This window comes from Archocentrus centrarchus, chromosome 8 (assembly GCF_007364275.1).
Source record: "Archocentrus centrarchus isolate MPI-CPG fArcCen1 chromosome 8, fArcCen1, whole genome shotgun sequence".
NCBI classification, from domain to species: domain Eukaryota; kingdom Metazoa; phylum Chordata; class Actinopteri; order Cichliformes; family Cichlidae; genus Archocentrus; species Archocentrus centrarchus.
The window spans coordinates 307260-334263 of NC_044353.1; the positions used below are offsets into that span (position 1 = coordinate 307260).

At 41.8% G+C, this 27004-nt stretch overlaps 1 protein-coding gene across 1 annotated transcript; it reads right to left on the reverse strand.

Annotated features, from left to right (window-relative positions):
* Positions 1 to 1767: 1767 nt before the first annotated feature.
* maptb (microtubule-associated protein tau b) lies at positions 1768 to 26559 on the reverse strand. The gene is made up of 10 exons (XM_030735374.1): positions 26430 to 26559; positions 26014 to 26085; positions 24547 to 24587; positions 23689 to 23746; positions 23529 to 23608; positions 13658 to 13807; positions 13493 to 13574; positions 13217 to 13326; positions 3620 to 3787; positions 1768 to 3548 (listed from the first exon to the last, which is right to left on the reverse strand). The coding sequence occupies exons 1-10, from the start codon at positions 26557 to 26559 to the stop codon at positions 3516 to 3518; spliced, it is 924 nt and encodes a 307-aa protein (XP_030591234.1). The 3' UTR covers positions 1768 to 3515.
* Between the last annotated feature and the right edge of the window lie 445 nt (positions 26560 to 27004).

Sequence of the window (27004 nt, forward strand, 5' to 3'; positions counted from 1 at the left end):
CTGTCCAGCTCTTCTAGAGTAACTGCCTGTCTCCTGGAGTCTCCTCCATGCTCTGAGACTGTGCTGAGAGACACAGCAAACCTGCAATGGCATCTATTGATGTGCCATCCTGGAGGAGTTGGACTACCTGTGCAGCCTCTGTAGGGTTCAGTTATGGCCTCATGCTCCCAGCAGTGACACTGACCGTAGCCAAATGCAGAACTAGTGAAAAACAGTCAGAAAAGATGAGGAGGGAAAAATCTGAGTGTCCTCCACCTGTAAAACCATTCCTATTTGGGGTTTGTTTCATTGTTGACCCTCTAGTGCACCTGTTGGTAAATTCATGAACACCAAAGCAGCTGCAACTGATTACGAACCCCCTCTGATATTTACCTGACCGCATCAATAACACAGAGGTTTCATGGGCTTGATGTTAAACTCTGATTAAAAAGTGTTTCTGTGATTTTTTTTTTTTTTTGAGAATTGGAACAGCTGTTATTTTACCTGCACTCAGATACTTCCAGGTCACTTGTCCCAGTTTGGAAACTTCCCAAGCATAATGGACTATTAGAAGGCAGTCACGGTGAACATACTCACAGTTGATTGAACTCACACTGATCAGCTGTTCTGAAACAGGAAACTCAGTTTTCAATCTCAGAGTTGATCAGTTCAGTTCATTTTTAAATTCAGAGTTTGTTGAATGTGCATCCTGGAACAGGTGAGTCACCACAGGTAAGAGTTAGTTTACCTAACCTTAATGGGACAGGAAAACCAAAAACACTTACAGGTGACTGTTTCTCTGTAGATGAAGGTTTTGAGCTCTGATTGGACCAAAGGTGTTCTGATGTGGACCAATCACAGCAAGTCTTACAGTGAGCTCACAACATGCTGAAAAACATCCCATAATGATCTAAACCTAAAAACCTGAGACGTCACTCATTGACGATGAACTTTTTATATCATCTACCATCCCATCTTCATATTTTTATGCCTTAGTGTATATTATTGTGTTTTTGGTTTACTTGTCTAAATGAAACGGTTGCAGCTGTAACAACAGAAATTTCCCTCTGGGATCAATAAAGTATTCTGATTCTGATTCTGATTTAGGGTCATCCTGTCCCAGCTGCGAGAGGCAGGGCACACCTGGACAGGTTACCCATCTGTTGCAGGACTAACAGAGAGACAGCCATTCACTCCTACAGACAATTTAAAACCATTAATTGAGCTAACGAGCATGTGTTTAAACTGTGGGAGGGAGCTGGAGAATCTGAAGAGAACCCACACAGAAATAAGGACCTTCTTGCTGTGAGGCAATGGTGCTAACCACTGTATCATCGTGCCACATCTTCACAAACATAACAGATTTTTTTCTGATTCTACACATGGAGCTCATTTCTGCTTTAGAGCAGAAAACGTGTAAATGTGGAGGCTGAAAATCCTCACTCTGAGTCATTTTTACTTTGAGTTGAAACAGGAAGTGTATTCCCTGCTTCCTGTTTTAATTGGTCAACTTGACCAATTAAAAAACAGACTGTTTCAACTCCGTATTCATTCATCTTAAAGCAACCCAGAGCTCCACCCACTACTGGGCAGGTGAGGTCAATCTGATCTCAAATTGGCTGTGGGAACATCAGTTGATGCTGGGAGGGATCAGGTGGGAAAAACCATCTGTTTTCCTGTTTGCAGGTAAATGTGATAAAACTCTTTCTGCTCATGTCCATGATGGAGGTCACAGTCCTGATGATGTTAGGCATTTCTCTGCAGTGAAGACAAACTCAACTATCCGATTCAAGAGAACCTTTATTGGTACAAAGCACTTGAACAGCCAACAGGCAGAGAGACACAAATGTTTTGGCACCTGGTATCAAATGGCATTCTCGGTATTCTTTTAATGATGGGGGAGTCATCGCAGGGGGAGTTACAGAAGGTCAGCATTCAAAAACACAGAAGAGATGGTGATTGGCAGAGACAGATGACATCAGAGAGACTGATTGGAAAGATTCTATGAACATAACAAACAGGCTGATTGTTAGCATGTTTTAGTACTTCCTGTTCTGTCCAGATTTACATGGCACAATGCTTCACCTCCACCCTGTTTTTCCGCCATCCTCACGTTTCCTGTTTACATTTATGGAAATCTCCATAAATGTAAACAGACTTCATTATGAGTTACTGGGGCACACACAGCCCTCGGTTTGTTGTGTCTGTCAGATGTTAGTGAAGTTACAGTTTCACCTGATGTGTCCCCTGATTCCAGGTGTTCATTGCTGTGCAGGTGAATCAGGTAGATGCTGATTGAATGAACTGGCTGCTGCAATTGCTGTGATGACTGTCTAAGACAGACATTGAAATAAATAAAGGCGAGTTGACGTTTCAGCAAAACTGAATCAAACCTCAAAATTAAACCAGCATCTCTCCAGCTGTTAAAAATGAGTCCTCTGAGCCGCACAAACATCTGCACAGTGCAAACACAGACACACACTCCAACAACTTCAACAAATGTTTAGATATGTTGCTGCCATCAAATTCAAAATAAGCTAATTTTTCTTAAAATGGTACATTTTCTCAGCTTAAACATTAGATATGTTTTCTGTTTTACTCTGAGTAAAATCATGGTTTATCAGATATGCATTATTTAATGTTTCACAGCGTCACAGCTTTTTGAGTTAAATCTTCTGGTTTCACAGCAGCTCTTTTAACTTGTTTTTGAAAGCAAATGTTGGCAGAGGCTGCTCGGGGTCAGGCTGTTAATGTGCATCTTTCTGGAAATGTAACTACACGCCGGGTCGACGCGAGGATACTCTCAGTATTGTCGATTCCTCCTGTGCAGTCCAGTTTTTGAATTTATCAGTGATAGAATAACAATCATGGTCTCAGTATGAGGTATAACACACAGATATCAGCCTGCTCCTGGAGGGAGATTGATGAAACTATCAGAATGGATGCGAGGGAATAAACAAAGAAGTGGAAAAAATAGTGGGACAAATATGTTTGCACCCGAAAAAAAAAAATGACGTCAGCAAAGAGTGAGGACCAGGAAGAAAAAAGAGGTCCCAGCATGTTATTTGTTTCTATCGGCTGGCACCGCATATAAAATATGGGACACTACCGCCCATAATGCACCTAGCACAAGCATAAATGCCAGCAACGACGCCGGCCACTTATGTAGCTTACATCGTAGGCGCTACAAAGATTCAGAGCATAAGTTTGAATCAGGCCTGAGTAGATAAACCGTGTGAGATGCAGTGTAGAGATGCATATTTCTGTGCTAAGAAATGTGCAGAGTTTGTGCTAAGCTGGACTAACCACACATTAAACTGATGCTAATGTGAGTCTGGAGAAAAAAGGAGGACATGAGTCTCTTTGCACACCTAGGTGAACTCACCTGATCGTCTGAATTCACAAAATCTCTCCAATCATTGGTGATTTCATGTAATATTATGAAGTAAAAGGCAGAATGATCTTTTTTTCCTTCTATTGGGCCGTTTCCTTGATAATGATAGGGGGTGGGGTCTGTAGGCACAGGTTTCATCCAATCACAGGCCTTGTTTGGCAAGGGAGGCAGACACCTGACAGGAAGAAGAAGTTGTGTGTTAGCGTGTGTTGTTTTTCTTTTTTCTTTTTATTCTGTACTTCTTACCTCATTGGCTAGGGTCTCGAGGGGTGGAGCTTCAGCAGCATTAAGGCTTCCATGGGAGGAAGTGTTGCTAAGGCGATGAGGGGAGGAGTCAGCCTGGACAATGATTTCAGCACCGTGGTCAGTCCGAGCTTTGGCGGTCTCTCTAAAGCTCAGTTTCTGAGTCTCAATCTGCAAACATCCAAACGTACAGGAATTATGGCTGTAAATCAGCTCATGTGACAAAAATGGACCTGAATGAAATGAAATGTGCGGCCCCCTCAGCCTGGTTTTGTTGGAGCCCTTTTCCTGATGATGCTGATGGGGGATCATCTCAGGGTGAATGGCGGTTGGGTAAATAAAACTTGACAGAACTAAGAAAACATGGCAATCTGAAGCTGATGAGATGAAACCAAAAGCAGACGTGTGAATGTCAGATAACCTACACATCACTTCCTGTTCACATCCACCTTAGAGGTCACAGTCTGATTCCCATTTCTCCTTCATAAAGAACTTCCAACTCTGTGACCACCCTAACATGAACAGAAGAGATGCGAGGACAGCTGATCTGGTGACCTGGTGGATGTTATGAGGTTAACCACTTCAGGCCACCTGAGGACTGTACTGAATCAACTTCAGCACCAGGTAAGTGCTGAGCTGCATCCCCTTCAGTCTGCATATCTGCTGCTTATCGGTGTTGTGTCATGGTCCTGGGCTGTTTTCCCAGTGTTTTGTATTTTTTCTGTTGTTATATCTCTAGTTGTGTTTCTTTCCTTACGGTTTAGATTCTCAGTTTGTTATAGTTTTTAATTCTGCTTTAAGTTATAGCTATTGCATTCCATTCCTGCCTTCCTTTGTTCTTCCTGCGTCTCTGTGTTCCCGCATCTGTCTGTTTCTGTCTTTGTCCCTTGTCTCTTGTGTATTCTGTTCCTTGTTTTGTCAAGTCTGTGTTTGTGTCTTGTTTGGTCACTTCCTGTTCTATTTTGACAGTCCCTTGTTCCCTGTGCTTTGTGTTCAGTTTTGCTTCTTTTGTGTCATTAGTCTCATTTGGTTCACCTGTTGTTCCTTGCTGTCTCCACTCTCCCCGATTACCTTGTGTGTATTTAAACCATCAGTTCTTCTCCGTTCCTTGTTGTGTCATAGTCTATGTTTACTGCATTTGGGTCCAACACTGCCAGCCACACATCCTAACCCTGACATGTTGAGGATACAATCATTTTCTTTGTCGATCAGTCCCTTTCTCATCTAGAGAACAATAGGGATGAGAATTGTGTTCTTTAATTCATCCAGTGCTTTAAATACAATACACCTATCACTGCTAAAGGAGAAGATGAAAGGAGCTGGAATCATCCCGGACATTCTCACCACCAAACTGCACACCCTGGGCCTCCCCCCTCTCACATGTTCCTGGATAAAGGACTTCTTAACCAACCAGCCCCAGACTGTGAGACTTGGCCCCCATCTCTCCTCCACCCGCACACTGAGCACTGGCTCCCCACAGGGCTGTGTGCTGAGCCCCCTCCTGTACTGCCTCTACACCCATGACTGCAGTCCGGCCCACAATAACAACCTCATCGTCAAATTTGCTGAGGACACCACAGTGGTCGGACTCATTTCAAGGGGAGATGAGGCAGCCTACAGAGAGGAGGTCCTGAAGCTGACAGCCTGGTGTTCAGAGAACAACCTGCACTGAACACCATGAAAACCAAAGATCATCATCGACTTCAGGAAGCACAGGACTGACCCAGCCCCCCTCTACATAAACGGCGAGCATGTGGAGAGGGTCCACACCTTCAGGTTTCTTGGTGTCCTCATCTCTGCTGATCTCTCTTGGTCAGATAACATCACACTTCCTTCACTTCCTGAGGGTCCTCAGGAAGAACAACTTGGACTCAAACCTGCTGCTGACCTTCTACTGCTCATCCACTGAGAGCCTGCTGACGTACTGTATCACAGTATGGTACGGCAGCTACACTGAGGCAGACAGGGGGAGGCTTCAGAGGGTAGTCAAGACAGCACAAAGAATGGTTGGCTGCCCTCTCCCCTCCCTGATGGACATCTACACCTCCCGGTGCATCAGCAGAGCCAGGAACATCATCAAGGACAGCTCACACCCGGGCTTTGAACTGTTTGACCTGCTGCTCTCTGGCAGGAGCTACAGGAGCATCAAAGCCATAACAAACAGACTCAGGGACAGTTTCTTCACCAGAGCAATCACCACCCTGAACTCTCACACTCACCCACTGTAACTGTGCAATATTATATTATTCATAGTGAACAATATCTATCACTGCTATATTGTGTAATTCCAATATTCATTCACCAAGTGCAATACTCCCCATCTTCATTATTATATGTATACACTAATTTTTTTACAACATTTTTATACATTCTCTTATTTTCTGTATTTTTAATACATTTTATTTTCTGTATATATTTTTATACATTTTATTTTTCTGCATATTTTTATACATGCTGTTTTGTTTTCAGTATATTTTTTAGATTATATTAGATATTATATTTTTATTTTTATTTTTATTTTAGAAAGTTTGACTTTCTATTGCATGCACTGAACAGAAGTGGCTTTCCAATCTCATTGTACATCCTGTATAATGACAATAAAGGCATTCTATTCTATTCTATAGTTGGTGTGGACCGCCACCTGACTGCATGGATCATCGACTACCTTACTAACAGACTGCATTACGTAAGACTTTATGACTGATGTGGTAGTCTCCAGCCTAGGGGCTGCACAGGGTGCAGTGTTCTCCCCATTCCTTTTCACCTTCTACACATCAGACTTCAGATATAACATGGAGAGTTATCACTTCCAGAAGTTGACAACTCAGTCATTGTTGGGCATCTATCGGAGGGCAATGAACTGAAGTACATGGAGATTATTACCAATTTTATTGAATGGTGTGGAAAGAGCCATCTTCAACTCAGGTCCTTCTGAATGTGCAGGACATTGTTCGGGCCCTTTCTTGACAATGTAGTAGCATCTGCAATCCTCTGGTCTGCTGGGGATGCAAGAGTTCAGAAAAGGACATGAAGAGACTGAACAAACTGTATAGGAGTCCTGGTACTGTCAAGGGCTACTCTCTGGACTCCACTGAGGAGGTGAGAGGAAGAGGTTGGCCAAACTCACATCCATCCTGGTGAATCCCTCTCACCCTCTAAATGACACAGTGAGAGCATCAAGTAGCTCCTACTGTGTCGTTTAGAGGGTGAGAGGGGATGGACAGATTGTATTTCCATCTGAATCTGATACACAGTTCAGCAGATAGCACCTTTGGTCTGAACCCGCCCATTTTTCTTGGGAGCAAAAGTATTGACCATGTGACTGCCAGTTGTGTTTGTTGCCCAGATGTGTCCTGTTCCATTGATTATTCAAACAATTAATAGCACTGAATGGCTATGCTCAGTTTCAGACTTCGGTTTTGCCTGTGCAGACTGTGCAGTTATAGTTAGAGGAGTAACCAACATGAAAAGCAGAGAGGTGTCTGTGGGTGAGAAACAAGCAGCTGTAAAGCTGCAAGAAGATGAAAGATCAATCAGAGCCAGGAACAAACATTAGCCATAGCCAGTATAACAGTTTGGAATGTCCTGAAGAAGAATGTCATCACAGGTGTAATAAGTAACAGATGTGGAACAGGTAGACCAAGGAAACAACAGCAACTGATGACAGAAACATCAAGTGCCCTAAAGAAAGACCCTAAAAATGCTGTTTGTGACATCAGCAACAACCTCCAGAGCGCACGAGTGAAGGTATCACAATCTACTGTTCACAGAAGAAAAGTACAGAGGCTTCACCAGAAGATGCAAACCACTAATTAGCAAGATGAACAGAAGAAGAACGAGCCTCAGAAACTCTCGGACAAAGTTTGATGGACTGATGAGACAAAGATGAACCATTACTATGGAGATGGAAAGGCTAAAGTTTGGAGAAAGAAAGGATCTACTCATGATCCCAAACAGACGAGCTCATCTGTGAAGCACAGTGGAGGAGATGTCATGCTCGGGCTTGCATGGCTTCTTCTGGAATGAGCCCGTTAATCTTCATTGATGATGCCACCACAATGTCAGCAGTACGATGAACTCAGAAGTCTACAGAAACATTTGTCTGTCAGTTCAAAGAAAGATGGAACCAAACTGATTCATCATGCAGAAGGATAATGACCCAAACACACACACAGGAGTTCACGTTTTAAACTGGCCTAGTCAGTCTCCATACTTAAACCTTATAGAGAATTTTAGCTGCTAAAGAGGAGAATGAAGGGAGTAACCCCCCACCCGCCAAAACAAGCAACAACTGAAAGAGGCTGCAGTGAAAGGTTGACTGATGTCAGTGGGTCACGGGCTTTATGCACTTATTGCAAGCAAAGGATTTGCATCTAAATTTGAGTCTTATTCAGTAATCTAGTTTAAGTTTATATGTTCCAATACTGTTGTTCACAAGAAAAATGGCTTCAGACCAAAGGTGCTATGTTCTGAACTGTGTATCAGATCCAGATTGAAACACCTGAAAATAAAAGCTGAGACATCGATCTTTTGTCTCATATACATTTTTTGATGTCTGACTCAAATGTTTTCAGTCGGCAGGAAAAATAGCCACACTGTTCCAATACTTTTGCAGCGGAATTCATTTTTTAAATTTTATATTATTTATATATCGCTAAATCACAACAGTCACCTCAAGGGATAGTGTACATGTTTTTTTAAAAATTCCTCACTCACCCTGTGGGCGGTCTTTGTTCTTCAAGCTCGGATCCTCTACCAGAGGCCTGGGAGCTTGAGGGTCCTGCACAGTACACTTGGTTATGGCGTTCCATGTATGTCCTGCCTGCTAGCACCTTTCACCCTGCTGTTATGTGCTGGATTGTCTCAGGGGCATCTCTGCACAGCCTGCACCTGGGGTCTTACCTTGTGTGGTAGACCCCAGCCTCTATCAATCTTGTGCTTAGAGCTTGTTCCTGTACTGCCATGATTAGTCCCTCTGAGGGAGGTCTGGGAAGGGGTGAAAACCATCACAGGCCACAAAACAAAGACCAGAGCTGTGGGGGGAACAGTGGAGAGGGCGAATGAACTGAACAACTTTTTTAACACGTTCAATCAGCCCCACACTCCCCCTCACACTAAAGGAGGTGATTCAAAATATGAGACCTGTAAACTCTCCCACAGACTGTGTTCCATCTCGCCTTTTTAGAGAGGCTTTTGATTCAGTGGGACCAACTATACTGGCTCTAATTAACAGTTCTCTTGCATCTGGTTGTGTTCCAGCTGCCTTTAAACATGCAGTTGTGCAGCCTCTAATCAAGAAGAAGAACCTTGACCCTGATGTTCTTTCGAACTACAGACCTATATCTAAATTACCATTTTTATCCAAGGTCCTTGAAAAAGTTGTTTTTAAGCAACTTCAAGCATTTTTAAGTGGACATGGAATGTGGGAAAAGTTTCAGTCAGGTTTTAGAATGCGTCACAGCACAGAGACGGCTCTTTTAAGAGTTTTTAACGATCTGCTTTTAACTGTTGACTCTGGTAGCCCCGCAGTTTTAGTACTTCTAGATCTGTCAGCTGCCTTGACACTGTGGACCACGAGATCCTTCTGTCCCGCCTAGAACATGAAATTGGCATTAAAGGCACAGTTCTGACTTGGTTCAGATCTTATCTTACTGACAGGAGTTTCTCTGTCCATCTAGGAGACTGTTTTTCTACTGCAGCAAAGCTTTCTTGTGGAGTGCCTCAAGGGTCCATTCTGGGCCCAATTCTTTTCTCATTGTATATGTTGCCTCTAGGGTCAATTTTTAGGAAACACAATATTTCTTTTCACTGTTTTGCTGATGACATCCAGGTGTATATGCCCGTCAAACTGAACAGCAGAGATCCATGGGAACCCCTGCTGAACTGTCTAAGTGACATTAAGTCCTGGATGAGAAACAATTTCCTAAATCTTAATGAAAGCAAAACCGAGGTCATATGCTTTGGTAAATTTGAAACAGCAACTCCTCTGGCACTCCGAGTCATTTGGCTCCTCACTGTCGTGATGCTGTAAAAAATCTGGGTGTCATTTTAGATAGTAGTTTTAAAATGGAGAAGCAAATAAGTGCTGTTACTAAAATCAGTTTTTACCAACTTAGAGTCATTGCCAAGGTAAAACCTTATCTCCCGCAACAGGACCTGGAAAAAGTTATTCATGCTTTTATTACTCCCCGCCTGGACTACTGTAATTCCCTGTATTTTGGCATAGATCAATCATCTGTGCGCCGCCTGCAGGTAGTCCAGAATGCGGCAGCTCGTCTTTTAACTGGTATAAAAAAGCATGAACACATTACCCCGGTCCTGTCATCCCTTCACTGGCTCCCTGTCCATTTAAGAATCAATTTTAAGATTTTATTGCTTACTTTTAAAGCCTTAAACGGACTGGCACCTTTGTATCTGTCTGAGCTGCTTCACTGTCACACCCCTGTAAGAGCTCTGAGGTCATCGAACCAGCTGCTCTCACAGAGGCCTAAAACCAGACTAAAACAGAGAGGTGATCGAGCTTTTGCAGCAGCAGCACCAAAGCTATGGAATGATCTACCTCTCCATATCCGCACAGCTCAGAAGATACACACATTTAAATCTTTATTAAAAACACATTTTTTTCCCTTGGCATTTGACTGCAGTGCTACCTCCTTTTAGACGATTGCTTCATGGCATTTTATGGTATTTGTTTTAAATGTTTTTAGTTGTTTTATGTTATTTATTGTCTTTTAATGTTTTTATTTTGTTTATTTATTTTTATTTATTTATGTATTATTATATATATATATTTTATTTTATTTTTTATTTATTTATTTATTTATTTTTATTTAGTATAGTCCTTGGGGTTATAGTTCTTGTACAGCACTTTGGTCAATGTCGTTGTTTTAAATGTGCTTTATAAATAAACTTGACTTGACTTGACTTGACTCACTGCAGCCATTTCGCTCCTTCTTCCTGCACCTCCTCTACAACATAGAGTCCTCCGAGCATTACTGGGGACCAGGTCAGGAGTCAGCTGAGGAAGCTTCGTTCCAGGAAAGCAGTGGGTCCGGACAATGTGTGCCCCTGATTGCTGAAGACCTGAGCTGCTGAACTGGGTGAACCACTCCAACGCATCTTCAACCTCAGTCTGCAACTGGGGAGAGTGCCCACCCTCTGGAAGACATCCTGCATTGTTCCGGTACCGAAGAAGGACCGACCTAGCGAGCTTAATGTCTTCCGAATGGTGGCACTCACCCCACATCTGATGAAGATGTTGAACCGCCTGTTCCTCAGCCTCCTCAGATCCCCAGGTGCAACACAGCCAGGACAATCTGCAGTTTGCATACCAGGAAAGTGGAGGATGCCATCCTCTACCTGCTGCACCGAGCACACTCTCATCTGGATAAGGGACGTGGCATGGTGAGGATCCTCTTCTTGGATTTTTCAAGTGCCTTTAACACCATCCAGCCCCTTATGCCTCAGGATAAACTGAACAGGATGATTGTGGACCCCTGCCTGGTCGCTTGGCTCTCCAGCTACCTCACCAACAGGCCGCGGTATGTCAGGCCGAAGGACACCATGTCTGACACTGTGATCAGCAACACCGGAGCACCCCAGGGGATGGTGCTGGCACCCTTCAGACTTCTGCTACAACTCTGAGCTGTGTCACATCCAGAAGGTTGCTGATGACACAGCCATTATGGGGTGTATCAGGGATGACAGAGAGGAGGAGTATATGAGCCTGGTCGGGGACTCTGTTGTCTGATGCCACAGGAACCACCTGCAGCTCAACACCTCAAAGACCAAGGAGCTGGTCATTGACTTTAGGAAGTCCAGACCAAGGTCACAACCAGTTCTTATTGAGAGGGTTGAGGTGGAGGCTGTAGACTCCTACAAGTACCTTGGACTGTGGTTAGACAGCAAGCTGGACTGGACATGCATCACAGAACATCTGTACAGGAAGGGGCAGAGCAGGTTGTACTTACTGAGGAGGCTGCGGTCTTTTAACATCTGCAGGAAACTCCTGGAGATATTTTATTAGTCCATCATAGCAAGTGTCCTGTTTTACACCGTGGTGTGCTGTGGGGGCAGCACATTCAGGAAGAACAAACTGATCAGGCAGGGCGGCTATATGGACGGCGTGAAACAGGACTCTCTGGTGATGGTGGCCTATGAGGACTATGGACAAACTACTGGCCATTATGGAGGATGCCAGTCACCCTATGCACAGTGTCATCAGCAACCACAGGACCCTGTTCAGTGACAGACTGCTTCTTCCCAAGCGTAGGACTAACAGACTGAAAAACTCCTTTGTCCCTCATGCCATCAGACTGTAAAAATCCTCTCTGGGGGGGAGGAGGGGTAACAGAAGGACAAAGGGAGGAGAGGTGCAGCAGCCTCAGCCTTTCCACAACACAACATAAAGAAATACTTGTCTGTTTTATTATTTATTTATTTATCCATATGTTTGCTTATTGTGATTTCTGCTGTGTTTGTGTGCCTCTGTTACCTGTAAAAGCTGCTACTGGAACTTTAAGGGATCAATAAAGTTTTATCTAATCTAATCTAATCTGTGCTGTCAGTCCAGCTTTGTCCAGTCATTGGTAGGATTTTTCTATATCAATATAATTAAAAATTTGGAACCAAAAATATTCGCATCCAACCTGTACAAACTCACAAAGACAAGCTTCCCCTCCTATCCTAAATTCCACATATAGATACAAATGGGATGCTGCTGAAAACAGCTGTACAGACATTCTGTACTCTGCTCATGATGCATATTAGGCTTAGCTAACTCACCTGTAATGTACCATCATCATCAGTGCTGTTTATACTCACAGACATGACTGATTCTGAAGCCCCTCCACTGTCAGTCTCTCTATCATCAGTATGTATCATGTATGTCAGCTGCATGTGCACTAATATGTTTCATTCTGATGAATGAGTTCATGTTTATAGAGAAATCATAAAACTGAAAAGTTTAACAGAAAATATTAAAAATATTTAAAAAATCAGATGTTTAACCCTCTAACACCCAGCAATGGCCGCTGATTGACCTGTTACCTGCCCTTACTTACCATGAACAGCTGGTTAACACCAAGCGTATCACCACTAAGACGTCAGATCAAACATACCTTGAATTACCATAATTATGTGACCATTTGTCCTATTGGAAAAATTCAAATGGTTTCTGAAAGCTTGGAAATTGCACTTCACACCCTATATAGGGTTATTACTGTAATTGTTGCTGGGGGTCCACAAACTGCAGGACATTTGAAGCACAAGGGTTAAACAGATCTTTTTGAATATTTTCTAATTTGTAACTTTATGCTGCTGCATCAAATTGATCATACTACCTCTGCGCACTGTAAATACCAAATCCTTATTTATTTTATTTTATTTATACTTCTTATTTCTATCTTGTATTTATTATTTTGGCACCTAGAGAGTGGCTCCAACAAAATTTCATTGTATTGTGCAATCACAATAAAGATATCTTATTTTAAGATAAATGAGCAGAAATTCATCTTTAATATTAAGATTTAATGACAAATTGTAAATGATTCAGGGTTCAGTGTGTTGTTGACATGTTTTTAGCATGTTGTTAGCATGTACCTTCTTCTTCCCACCTCCCGGCACATGAGTGACGTTCTCCAGAGAGCCAACTTTGGACTGAATAGCTTTAAAGTCCACCTTCTCTGACTTAATCTCCACCCTCCCTCCACCTGAGGAGCAGAGCAAACAGATCAGCCTGATCTTCTGATCAGAACTATCCTCTTTTTTATTAATTGATTCACTGATTGAGCAGCTCTCTGCTGGAACCACAGCTCTGAATACAGAATAAAACTTTAGATTTTATGAACACTGACCTCCCCAGGTGTGTCATGTTACCTGGTTTGTGGTGAATGTTGTCTTTAGAGCCACACTTTGACATCACGTTACTGAGATCCAGCTTCTTGTTGATGATCTGAACCTGCAGACAGACAGGTGAGTGTCAGGATCTACCTGTGAGTCATGTTTTCTGCACAGCAGGACAGAGAGACAGGTTTGTGTTACCTTGCCCCCTCCAGGTGAGTGCTTGAGGTTCTCCGTGGACCCGACCTTGGACTTCACGTTGCTGAGGTCGGGCATGGGGTGAGAAGGTAGGGGGGGCGTTCGTCCACGAGCAGACCCGGGAGACCTGGGGGGGGTCCGGACCACTGCCACCTGTAGAACAGCACCAGCAGAACCAGTTTAACCAGCAGTGCCAGTCACTATAAGAACCAGTGATCCAATTACAAACCAGTACAACCTGCAGGAACCAGTGAGAATACTCAGAACCAGGACTACGTCCAGGTTGGTGTTAGGCTTCCCCATCGGATCGTAGCACAAACCCGTGGTTAAAGTTCTGCAGTGATGTACAGTTCAGATGTACTTTTACTCAAAGCTGACTCATTTCAGCTCCACTTTTTATTCCTGGACTCCATCAGAGAGCTTTGCATGATTCATAGCTCAAAATAATCTTTCTTTATCTCACACTGGGCCTTGATTCAGCCCCTCATCTTCCTGTGTGAGATGTATTAGCTCCTCCCTTTAAGACAGCTTTCTTCTGATTGGCTGCCCCTCACAAACAGAAGGCTTGAATAGCAGGTGGGAGAAACAGTTCAAGGGTGTTACCAGGTGCTACCACACTGTAAACCCAAATTTTCTTTTACATAATAAGTCAAGCTATTATTACTAATCTTTTCATTATTTTGCAAAAGGCGGGACCATTACTAAACAAAATGTGAACTGTAAACTACTCAAAACGAGTATTTGCTGTACTAATGGTTCTGAGTGGAGACAACTCTCATTTACATGTTTTTACCAGTTTTGGGACGGGGCTTGTCAGTGCACACCTGACTGGTGAGCCAGTAGGTAGCAGTAATGCACCTTTAAGTTGTTTGCCAACTCGAAGAAGAAGTTTCTTCTGACTGTTGTCTGCATGTGAAGAAGTGGGGGAAATCAGCGTTAGCGTCTTATGGTAAGTGCACAAATTTGAATCCGTTATCATAATAGTTGTATTCGCTGGGTAAAATAACATTTTCGGGGTGCTCATGTTAACTGTAATCTTTCACTGCAGTGTCAACTGCGTCATTTTGCCCAACATTATAGCTAGTCTATCATATTTGTTAATCTTTTGGGACTGAATGGATTAGTAGTTAATGCCTGCAGCGTACAAAAGGCGACTTGCCTCGCACAGATAGCTAATGCTATCAGCAATTGGTAACGTTAGCTTTCTGTTGCGTAAAAAATAATTTACCACATGCTTTATTTTTTTGTAACTTATACAGTGAACACGCAAAGCAAGGGCTGTTGCTGTGTTAGCTCGTTCAATTCTGTTTTTTTCTACCACCACATTTGATTTGTGCGGATGCCGCGAGGGGGCAAGAGGATGTTTTTTTTTTTTTCTTTTGCATTCCCTCGCAAAAGTTGAAACGTGACGTCGCGCGTAAGCTCTAGCTCCTCATCTCCCTACTGGAGGGCAAAAAAAAACTCCTCACCAACGATGACTGCCGTTACTTTTAGCTGTCATGTTGTCAACATGACGCGCTAAATGTACGCGTGATATATAAAAGAAAAAGGAACGCAGTGTTTTGCTATTAATTATCAACACTGACAACTAGAAAACAAGGTCCAAGGGTATTATATTTCACAAGTCAGTAAAAAGTTTTGATTTAAAAAAATACTCAGGCAGAGGGAAGTAGGTCAATTATGCTAGCTTGACTTTGACAACCTTAACATGTAGATGTGTTGCGGAATTCGGCGAGTTTCGGTTCAATTAAAACAAGTATATAAGGTGACTCACACACCCACTCTGACAGATCATTAGTAGAGCAGGTTTTTTAATTAGCTAGTCAACCACATCATTTCAGGTGACCACTTATTAATCATTGCAAAATAAACATCAAGCCTGAAAACATAAACGGACTGAATGTTCTGTTCTTTGTGTGAGAAACGTGTTTTTGGTGTTGAATCTGGTTCTATTCCCCAAAGTATTGCGAAGTAAATGGTAAATAGACTAGTTCTTATATAGCGCTTTTCTACTCAGTCAGAGCACTCAAAGCGCTTACACAACATGTTTACATTTACCCATGCACTCACATTCATACAAGCACTTCCATGTTTAAACTAAGCTAAGTGCTTTTTTAATTAACTAGCATTCACACACATTCATACTCCGACAGGATGGTCGGAGAGCAACTTGGGGTTAAGTATCTTGCCCAAGGATACATTGGCATGTAGCCTGGAGTAGCCAGGAATCGAACCGCTGACCTTCCGATCAGTAGGTAACCTGCTCTACCTACTGAGCTACAGCCACCCCATGCAATAGAAATAAAAATTGACCCATGTCTCCTCACAGGCTCTCTAGATTTGGTCGTTACTTGAACAAATTTATGTTTCAGTCTAATTTTTTTTCTACAATACAGGTTATGGAGATTCTATTTCTATTTACTGTTCTAACTGTACTAAAACTGTGGTTTTTTTTTTTTTTTTAACTTGGAATTAAACACTAAAACATATTTTCTGTTTTACAGGTGGCTATCCAACATGCTGTGGAGCTGTAAATATTGTGAGGTACGCATAACTATTCTGTATTGTCATTTGCTCTCCAGTTGTACAGCACACTAATTTCTTTTTCTGTTTTTTTAAGATTTGTTTGGAATTCAAAAGGATTGTGGGAAAAGACCTGCTGCAGGAATTGTATTCTGCTCTTGATGATCACACTACCCGTCTTATTGAAATTTTTAGAGCCAAGAGGGGCAACGTGGGTGACCGTCTGGCACAGCTTTTGCAGCAAATGCAGGTAATACCGGGAGAAGAAAACAAAGCACAAATTGTCTGTGTCTATGAGAGACTTTTTCTTTTAACGTATTCTCTATCCATTTTCTGTCTTACAGTCACTGGATCCCACTGAAAAAAGAACAGTCATACTAAGAGGGCTTCCTCATCTACTCGGAGACAATCCCACTGAGTTCTTCAAATCTAGTTTTGTAAGTATTCATTTTGTTTGTAATGAGCAGCTTTTATAATTTGATATTTATTGTATAATTTGCACAAACCAAAATTGACAAGCAGTCTATAGTAAGTACAATACATAAACGAGCTTATTATTCTGGATAGACTTCTACAACACCTTTTCTGCATCCACTATACTGCAAGTTCTAATCAAAATATTCAGTTATTAGAATAGAAATAATATGTTGGAGTTTTACCAGAGCACAGAATCTGCCGGTCAAAGATAGAAGTCTGCGTCTGAAAGTCTAGCTGTAAGCTCGTTTTTGTAATACTTGTTTTTCTGCTTCATGACATTGTCAGTGTCATAATGCAGTTTAGATATTATTGTAACCTTTTTCCTGTAGCAACATATCCCTGTTTTTTTTTTTTTTTTTTCCCCCTTTACATTGTGTGTTTTCATTTTTTGGACCCCTGATAGTGCATGAGAGACGTTGGAATGAAGGAAAGGGTCTGTAAGGATTTATTTGAACAGGACAGGAGCCTTTTTAGAGTTTTATTTTAATAACATGATCCTGTGTAATGTTTATATGACTTCTTAAGCACTCACTTGATCTGAAAATCTAATACCAATTACCATTTCTCTCAAATAAACCAACCTGTGCGGAAAGGTGGATGAAGTGAGTGAGCAGTTTGCCCACTGTCTGCTGAATAGGATATACAATCTCAAGTAACCCTGACTAACCCTGTGTTTATGTGCAGTGATGACTGTGATGGTCCCGTATTAAATAATATTATGTATAAACAAGTAATTTAAAAGTTTTCCAGTGTCAGTCAAATAGTGACCGAATGGACCAAGAAGATCCCTCAAATATTCCGTAAACCAATATTGATTTTGCAATGTTTAATGTTAGAAAATTTGAAACGCTTGACCAAGTAGTAGCTATCATGTCAGCATAAATTGCATTTCATATAATTCTTGTTCTATCATTCTTCATGGCACTCTGTTGTAGTTCAGTAATTTTATTCACTAGTAATAGTTGTATTTCTGGCAATCATCTTTTGTTTAATTTTAGGATGGTGATGAGTCCTTTGGCCAAATGGACGTTGGGATGTTGTTGGTGAATCCTGAAGGTGTCTCTCCCCCAACATCAGATCTTCACCCGGCGAGCCTGAAAATTGTCATTGAGGGTGAAGTTGTTGTGGAAAAGCTGAAGAACCTGCCAGAAGCTGTGGGTCTCCTTTTTGGGCTCACATATGGACTCCACCTAAACTACCCAAAGAAAATCAGAAATACCCTCCTGTTCATTCAACAGGTATTTTTTCATTTGGGAAGTACTGAGTTGAAGCCGAGAATTCAGACACTGAAAAATCAACTACTTGTGTAAGTGGTGCAGGGTTTTTATTTTTGGTTAGATGGAAAAAGTTATTTTTTTCTCATTCTTATTTAGCAGCAAGAAGTTTGTTTTTAATGCTGAAGTTAAGTTTGTAGCTATCTTTCTTGCTCCAGCCTCTGACGGGGACGGTCGCATTCTATCTCTCTCCCTGCCCTCCCTATCTTTCCTGCTTGCTGCTTGCTGTGAGAGCGTCTCTTGCACACTGTTCGAATAAGAATAAGATTAATATGGATTTGGCAAACTGGGCCTTCAAGACCATGGATCGAATTTTTTCCACTATGAGATCTGGGAAAGGGGAGCCTGCGTGTCCGAGTGGAACAGACCCGGTTGGATACGTCATCGACTCTTGGAGCTCGTGGAGACCTGTGTGCTTCTCGGCCCTAGAGGTGGAAGACGTGGAAGACGCTTACATATTTGGCTATCTGGTAGCGGTATCTTTTCTGTTTGGGCTTGGAGGATACCTGATTTACTGTGAAATTAAGAAAACCTGGACGGCAGTTCGACATCTGCAGAGGCTGCCGACCCAGGTGGATGGGCTGACCAGAATGGTACAGACTCAGCCTCAAAGCCTGATGAACCTGAGCCGTAGACTTGGGGAGTAGCAGGTGAGAGGGGTTCGATCTGGAGATAAGGTACAGTTCTGCTCAGTGAGGACGGTAACTAATGAATTGGATTATTGGATTTATTGAATGGTTTCCCAGTGAGACTGAAGGCTGTTGAAAAAACAAGCAGCCTGTTCCAAAACAACATCTGCATTATCAGAATTCGGCTCCCTAGCCGGCCTTGGCTGGCAATCATATCTCTCCAGAACTATGTGTGAAGGCCGCTATCCCCCTCAGCCCTCTCTGTGATTTGTGAAGCTGGATCTGGTGTACCAAGGCTGCTGATGAACTTCCATCACTATCAGCAAACTGTTTGCCTGGGAGCTGGCATCTGGGCTCCACAATGCCCCCACCCTCTCGTCTCCGTCTGCGTCCCCTCCTGACCCTGACCCTACCCACCATACTGCTATCCCGGCTTTATATGTGCAATATGCTTTTTGCTGAGGTGTTTTTTGGAACCTCGTAAGGTGTTCTTTATGAACACAGTATGAGATGATTTTTTGAACCTAACTATCCCAATGTATCTCTTTCTGTCTCTCTGCTAAAGGTAGCGCCGTTGAGAAACGGTTGCATGTCCTCAGACATCTGTCCCCCCCCCTGTCTGTGTTATGTTTTTGTTTTGGATGGATGTTCTGTTAACTGCAATTTCCCCGTTTGTGGGACTAATAAAGGCATTCTTGATTCTTGATTCTTGATTCTTGATTCTTGAAAATACAAACATAATTCATTAAAATGTGAACAATTGTTGTAATGTATGGGTTGGTGAAGTTTACAGACTGAAAAACTGTCATACAGAAACTTTTCTGTTCATTATTACTTGTTTTAATTGTTATGTGCCACCATGCTAGTTAATTTATTTTAGTCTAATCATTAAGGATTCAAAATAAAAGAGCTATACAAAGTAGGGATGCTCATTCTTCTTAGGCAATTTACCTGTTTCTGTCGAAGCCATTCAAAGGTTCCATGCTAGGCTTTTGACAAGATTAATGAATGATAAATGCTACCTCAGTTCATAATGTTATGCAAGCATGTTCCCCTTTGTACAAGATTTAAAATTTTTAAATTTCACACTGATTCCAAAGTAAAGCACTTTAAACTGATTTAGTTTTGTATTAATGTTTAAAATGTTACACACATTGAAATGTTTACGCATATTTACATGTTTAAAATGTTACTGTTGCACTATTTTACAATAAATTTATGAAAAATAAATTGAATTGTCATTTTTATGTGGAGAACAACAGGTAATATACAATTTTTGTGAAATATAAATTAAACAAATTGATTATGATTACAATTTCCATTTAATAATTCTAACTGATAAACATGAGTAATGATTACTGATACACATGATCAGTGGTTAAGTTAATTACTCGTAAGCATTAGTTTTAAAACATTGAATTCTTTAGTAATGTATTATCTTGGACACAAGACTTTATGTAAAGAGAGCTTGATTTTTTTAGTTTTTGATTTTGTAAAAACTAGATATCCCAGTGCAATCACTTACCACGTGCGGCTTTAGTAATGATTACTAATTTGGGTTTACAGTGCATAGGGGCTAGACAGGAAATCAGAATACTAAAATAATACATTGGCTTGGTGGCGCTGTCACTTGGTGTTGGCTCTCACTGCGATATTGTATCACTTTCTGTTCCGGAGCGTGAAGCTAGAGACACCTGTGACCATAGTCAAATGTCTTCCAGGGGCTAGAACAGGCGACATTCATGGAAATTTGAAACTGCTGGCTAAGGCTAATCGTAGAATTGTTAAGATCGTTATTCAGGTCGGCAGTAATGACACCCAGTTACATCAATAGGAGGTCACTAAAATTAATATTGACTCGGTGTGTAACTTTGCAAAAACAATGTCGGACTCTGTAGTTTTCTCTGGGCCCCTCCCCAATCAGACCAGGAGCGACATGTTTAGCTATATGTTCTCCTTGAATCGCTGGCTGTCTGAGTGGTGTCCAAAAAACGACGTGAGCTTCATAGATAATTGGCAAAGTTTCTGGGGAAAACCTGGTCTTGTTAGGAGAGACGGCATCCATCCCACTTTGGATGGAGCAGCTCTCATTTCTAGAAATCTGGCCAAATTTATTAACCCTAAAACCTGACTACCCAGGGTTGAGACCAGGAAGCAGAGTTGCAGTCTTACACGCCTCTCTGCAGCTTCTTTCCTCCTGCCATCCCCCCAAAACCCCATCCCCACAGAGTCGGTGCCTGCTCCCAGACCACCAAAAAACAAAGCTAAAATCAACAAAAAACTATTCAAGCATAAAAATTCAAAAACAAGAAATAATACAACTTCATCAACTGCACCAAATAATAAAACAATTAAATATGGATTATTAAACATTAGGGCTCTGTCTTCCAAGTCCATGTTAGTAAATGATTTAATAATTGATCAACATATTGATTTATTCTGCCTTACAGAAACCTGGTTACAGCAGGATGAATACGTTAGTTTAAATGAATCAACACCCCCGAGTCACAGTAACTGTCAGAATGCTCGAAGCACAGGTCGAGGAGGAGGAGTAGCAGCAATCTTCAATTCCAGCTTATTAATTAATCAAAGTCCCAGACAAAGTTTTAATTCTTTTGAAAAGGATTCTATCTGATTTCTCAGACTTTTTATCTGATTTAGTGCTCAGTTCAGATAAAATAATTATAGTGGGTGATTTTGACATCCATGTAGATGCTGAAAATGACAGCCTCAACACTGCATTTAATCTATTATTAGATTCAATTGGCTTCTCAAAATGTAAAGGAGCCCATCCACCACTTTAATCATACTCTGGATCTTGTCCTGACATATGGGATAGAAACTGAAGACTTAACAGTATTCCCTGAAAGCCCCCTCCTGTCTGATCATTTCTTAGTAACATTTACTTTAATGGATTACACAGCAGTGGGGAATAAGTTTTATTACAGTAGAAGTCTTTCTGAAAGTGCTGTAACTAAGTTTAAGGATCTAATTCCTTCATTGTTATGCTCTTCAGTGCCAACACAGTGCAGAGCAGCTACCTAAACTCTGCTCCCAGTGAGGTCGATTATCTCGTCAATAGTTTTACATCCTCACTGCGTACGACTTTGGATACTGTGGCTCCTCTGAAAAGGAAAGCTTCAAAGTGCCTGACTTCATGGTATAATTGTTAAAAGGGAGTTTTTCCTTCCCACTGTCACCAAGTGCTGCTCATAGGGGTTGTTTTGACTGTTGGGTTTTCTCTATATTATTGTAGGGTCTTTACCCACAATACAAAGCACCTTGAGGCGACTGTTTGTTGTGATTTGGTGCTATATAAATAAAATTGAATTGAACTGAATTGAATTAAAATACTAATGAGAAATGAATCCAAAATAAAAAATTATAAAAAATAGAATAACAAAATAGAAAATACTGGGTTTGATTGTAGAATTTTCTCTGTATTATTGTACCGTTTTTACCTTACAGTATAAAGCACCTCAAGGCATCTTTGTTGTGATTTGGTGCTAAATAAATAAAAATGAATTGAATCTTAAGACTTTTAAAAGGACTGAAAGAAGAATTCATACTCTAAGTAAAATGTTAATGCTTTCATTTCCTAGTTTATTTATTTTAATGCTTTAGTTGGTTATTATTTTTGAGATTTTGAAAAATAGATTTTTTTGGGTTCGATTCCATCTTGGCCCAGGTCCCTCCCTCTCTCTCTGTGTGGAGTCTGCATGTTCTCCCCATGTCTGTGTAGGTTTTCTCCGGGTACTCCGGTTTGCTCCCACAGTCCAGGTTAGGTGAATTGGGATTGGTTTAAGACGGTATCAGAAGATTTGAAATCTGTTTGTGACTCTTTTAATCTTACTCAGTTGATCAACTTACCCACACGGCCAAACCCTAAAAGCCCTGAGAAGTCCACCTTGATTGACCTGATCTTGACTAATGTTCCTCATAAATTCTCATCTTTGGGTGTCTTTTGCAATGACTTAAGTGATCACTGTGTTGTTGATGTCACTAGAGATACCAGAATACCCAAAGTTAAGCCTCGTGTAATTTATAAGAGGAGCTTGAAGCATTTTAATGAGCAAGCATATCATCATGATTTGTCTGCTGTTGACTGGATGAAAATACATCTGATCCCTGATGTAGAAACAGCTTGGACATTCTTTAGGTGTTGTCTTATGGAAATTGTAAATAAGCATGCCCCTTTCAGAAGACTCAGGGTTAAGGGGCGAGAGAATCCCTGGTTTTCCCCGGGATTAGCAGACATTATTCACGAGCATAATCTGGCCTGGGCCAAGGCTAGAGAAACTGGCTCCATCAGTGATTGGTCTGTTTTCAGACAACTAAGAAACAGATGCTCTTCTTTAATCAAGAAAGCCAAATCAGAATATTATTTGTCAGTCACCACTGAGAATTTAAATAATCCTCAGAAATTTTGGAAAGTCATAAATTCCCTTTCAGTCAGCAAGGACTCCCAGACTCTACCTTCCTTCGTTCTAATGGATTCTGTTCCTGTCTATGACACGATGGAAATGCTGAATTGTTTCAACAAGCATTTTATTTCTTCTGGCTTCTTATTTGACTCGGTTAGAGCTAATTAAATTCGATTTTATTTATATAGCACCAAATCACAACAGTCACCTCAAGGCGCTTTATATTGTAGGCAAAGACCCTACAATATTTACAGAGAAAACCCAAAAATCGAAAAAAAAAAACCCTATGAGCAAGCACCTGGTGACAGTGGGAAGAAACCTCCGGCAGAACCAGGCTCAGGGAGGGGCAGTCAGTTGGGGCTAGCAACCAGCAACCTTCTACCTCTGACTGTCAGTCTCTTTCTGATACTTCTGACCTTTGGCTGTACCAAGTAATTTTACACTGCTGTACTGCTAGTTTTACTGCAGCAAAGTGTGTAGACTTCATCACTACAAAAACAGTTTTCTTGTGTCTGCGCATTGAATCACCTCTCTCAAGTGTTCTCACCTTCTTCACCTCTCTGTTGGGAGTGGACGATCGGCTGGCAGGAGAACGACTTCCTGGACTGTTGACGCCATCTACGGACTCTGATAGACAGACAGACAGACACAGGTTAATGGGTCAGACTGGTTAAGCTGGTGTGATTGGTTAGACTGGTTCAGTGTACCTGTGCTCTTGGCTGAGATCATCTTGGCTGCTCTGGCACCTCCTGCTGTCCTGGAGGCCTGAAACACAAAAACCGGTGAGACGGGTGAAGACCGATACACTTGAGATCTGTATGACAAAGTCAGTTCAACATCATCAGGAAGTCTTTTGAATGGCCTTCAATAAACCAGAATCTGTAATGACTGGTTCAACTTTAGAACTCAGCCCAGGTTTTCTGAATCTAAATGGGGTGGAGTTAGCAGCAGATATGGACAGGCATAGAGCTGCATGTTCTTCAATATAAATTTGAACTGATGTGAGGACACAATAATAAAGACCGAAAGATATCCACCCAGAAAGAAAGCTGGAAGCAGTATGCTAATAAATGCATCTGACATATATATTATTAATACAATCTTCAATGAAGCACGGGCTGATCTGACTGTGTTTAGGGTTATTAGGGTTATTGTGGCGTCTAAGATTGTTTTTACTCTTTTAGCTACTTCAGCCTTGCTGACTGAATCTAAACGGCTCAAAGTGATCAATAAGATTAATAAGTGTCACACTTCAGGCTGACTTCTGAGAACTGACGGTCTTTATCTTCAGATCTGAGGTTGAGGGGTCTTCCACCAATGGTGAGACAAACTGATTGGTCAGTAGGCAGAGCTTTTGCATGAATTGCTCAGGAGTAGGTCAGACACTCATGGCTGGTTACCATGGTGCTTAAGAGCAAGGTTTGTAAACTGTGATATTCAAGGTAAAATTTTCCATTGTCTGAATATTTCCCAACCCTGAGTTCCCATACCTCATTATCATGTTAATGAGGTGCCAACCTCTAGGAATGCCTGACTATTGATCCGGGGCGAGTGTGCAGATTTACCTTCATTGATTCTTCAGAAGCTTCCTTCACAGTCGCTTTTTCTGTAGGAGAAGAAATAAAGGTTTCCGTAAGACCTGAAAAAAATGTTAATGACTACTAATAACAATTGGAAAAATGGTGTCTGTAAATAAGAACGATCAGTTTTCATTGATCAGTATTTCAGGTGACTGAAGTGAGTCGGACTGCTGCATCCTTCTCTGCTTTCCCTCAGGCAGCTGTTGCCTTCAGCTTGCCGATGTTTGCGCCTTGGCTGTCGTGCAGGTGTCTCAGACTTTCCTTTCTAACTTCCTGCTTGATAAATCAGCCTCCTCATCCACCACGTACGATTTTTAGTTATCATTTTAATTCTTTTTTCTTTTAGGCACCATGGTGGTGTCGTGGTTAGCACTGCTGCCTCACAGCTAGATGGACAGCTAGAAGGGTCTGGGTTTGAATCCACCTTTGCTTGGGCCTTTCTGTGTGGAGTTTGCATGTTCTCCCCGGGTACTCCAGTTTCCTCCCACAGTCCAAAGACATGTAGTTAGTGGGGTTAGGTTAATTGGTGATTCTAAATTGCCCATAGATGTGAATGGTTGTCTGTCTCTCTGTGTTAGCCCTGTGACAGGTTGGTGACCTGTACAGGGTGTACCCTGCCTCTCGCCCTATAACAGCTGGGATAGGTTCCAGCTCCCCCACAACCCTGAACAGGATAAGCAGAAGAGGATGTATGGAATTCTTTTTAAAAGTTGGAATTTTTCATTTGGAAAAAAAAACGAAATTTCTAGGTTCTGCCACATGTTTAAGTCAATGAGTAAACATGTAAAATAATCCAGATTACGATGTTTGCTATAAGTGAGCAGCCTCAGCTCATTGCCACCTGTTTTGTTTTTTATATTCTCATTGCAGGCTCTACTTCCTGCATCTCACATCATGCAGGATATCCTGAATTTTAACATGGCGGTTACAGGTGCACTCATGTGTTCCACCAATCAATGTTCACTTAGGGGACGTGGCCACTTTTCTTTCAGGAAACTTTTTACCCAGCTATCCAACTAGAGTGGAGTGTCAGAGCAAATATGACATTGACCAGCTGTCAGATTGTCTCAAATTAAATTCATAAAATACCCTCAACAAGCAAAGAAAAACTGTGGGTCTTCAGATGAGCTGCACTCTGATACATATATATTCTCACCTCATGCATGTTTGCATCATAGCAACAAAAGAGTCTGGACCAATCACAGCACTCTTCAAGTCCTTCCTCTGTGGGTGGAGCTAAAAGAGAGGGATTCACTTCCTGTAGGTACAATGATGTGACACCATCAGGTAACCATAAGGTGCTTACGGTTACCTGATGGTGTCACATAATTGATAAGAGGTGACAATTTAAATAAAGTTTGACCAGGTGAGTCTTCCATGAATTTCTCCTCAAACCCAAGCTTCCCTCGCCTTTAGGTATTGATCACATATTAGTGATCGATTTTTACCAACCTTCCATCATGTTCTGCGCTTCATGGGCGGGGCCATCTTTGAGGGAGGCAGAGTCTCCATCCATCGTCACTCCTACAGAGGAGCAAGAGGACAAAGTGGAGAAGAGAGATGAAGAAAAGCAGAGGAGTCAGTGAGCATGCTCAGAGAGTAAATCCTCCATGATGATGATGCAGCAGCAAAAACATTAAAGTCTGATTCTGTTCAGTCTGCAGCTACGCCTGAACCTGCTCTTCCTCCTCCTCCTCCTCCTCTTCCTCCCAGAGTTCATTTTCCTCCGTTAGTCTGCGGGCTAACAGCAGCCTGCGGGCTGATCCGGTCATCGAAAACCCGCAGCAGCCGCTCCGAACCTCCGAGAATCAACAATCAGGAGGATGAAGAGATTGAAGAAGAGGAGAATGGTAGCGTCCGGCTCTTACCTCGTGGCTGTTGATGTTGCTGCTGCTGTCGGTCCGTCTGCTGCTCCACCCTGCGCCGCTCTGACAGGGAGGGGTAGCGGGCTGCTGCATGCCGGGAGGAAGCTGCTGTTACCAAGGCAACCCGCTGCATCCCGTGGCAGGGACGACGGAGGATAGAAAGTCTCGTGTTCTCATGCCAGGTGTCGCATGATGATGGTAATGAAGTCTGTGTCCTCCGCGTTTATTTTATTATGAATAAAGCGAAGTTGTCGGAGGAGCAGCAGATTTATTTATGAATGCATTTGTACACGTTTGTGTATAAATACATTCATAAACAAACAAACAAAAGCAGACATTATTATTTTAGCTGTGGATTGTTTAAATAAACTATCCATTCCCTTCATATCAGAGAGAGCCCTGCTATGCATCCATCACCTGAATCACAGCATGCAGGAAGCAAATATACATAAAGCTTCTTGCTGTCTTAAGGAGCTCTGACTGCACCACAGTAACAATAACCACAGCTGTTTCACAGACATCCAATAACATTAAGGTGAACTCAACAATAACCTGATATTTGATCAATTTGATCTCCA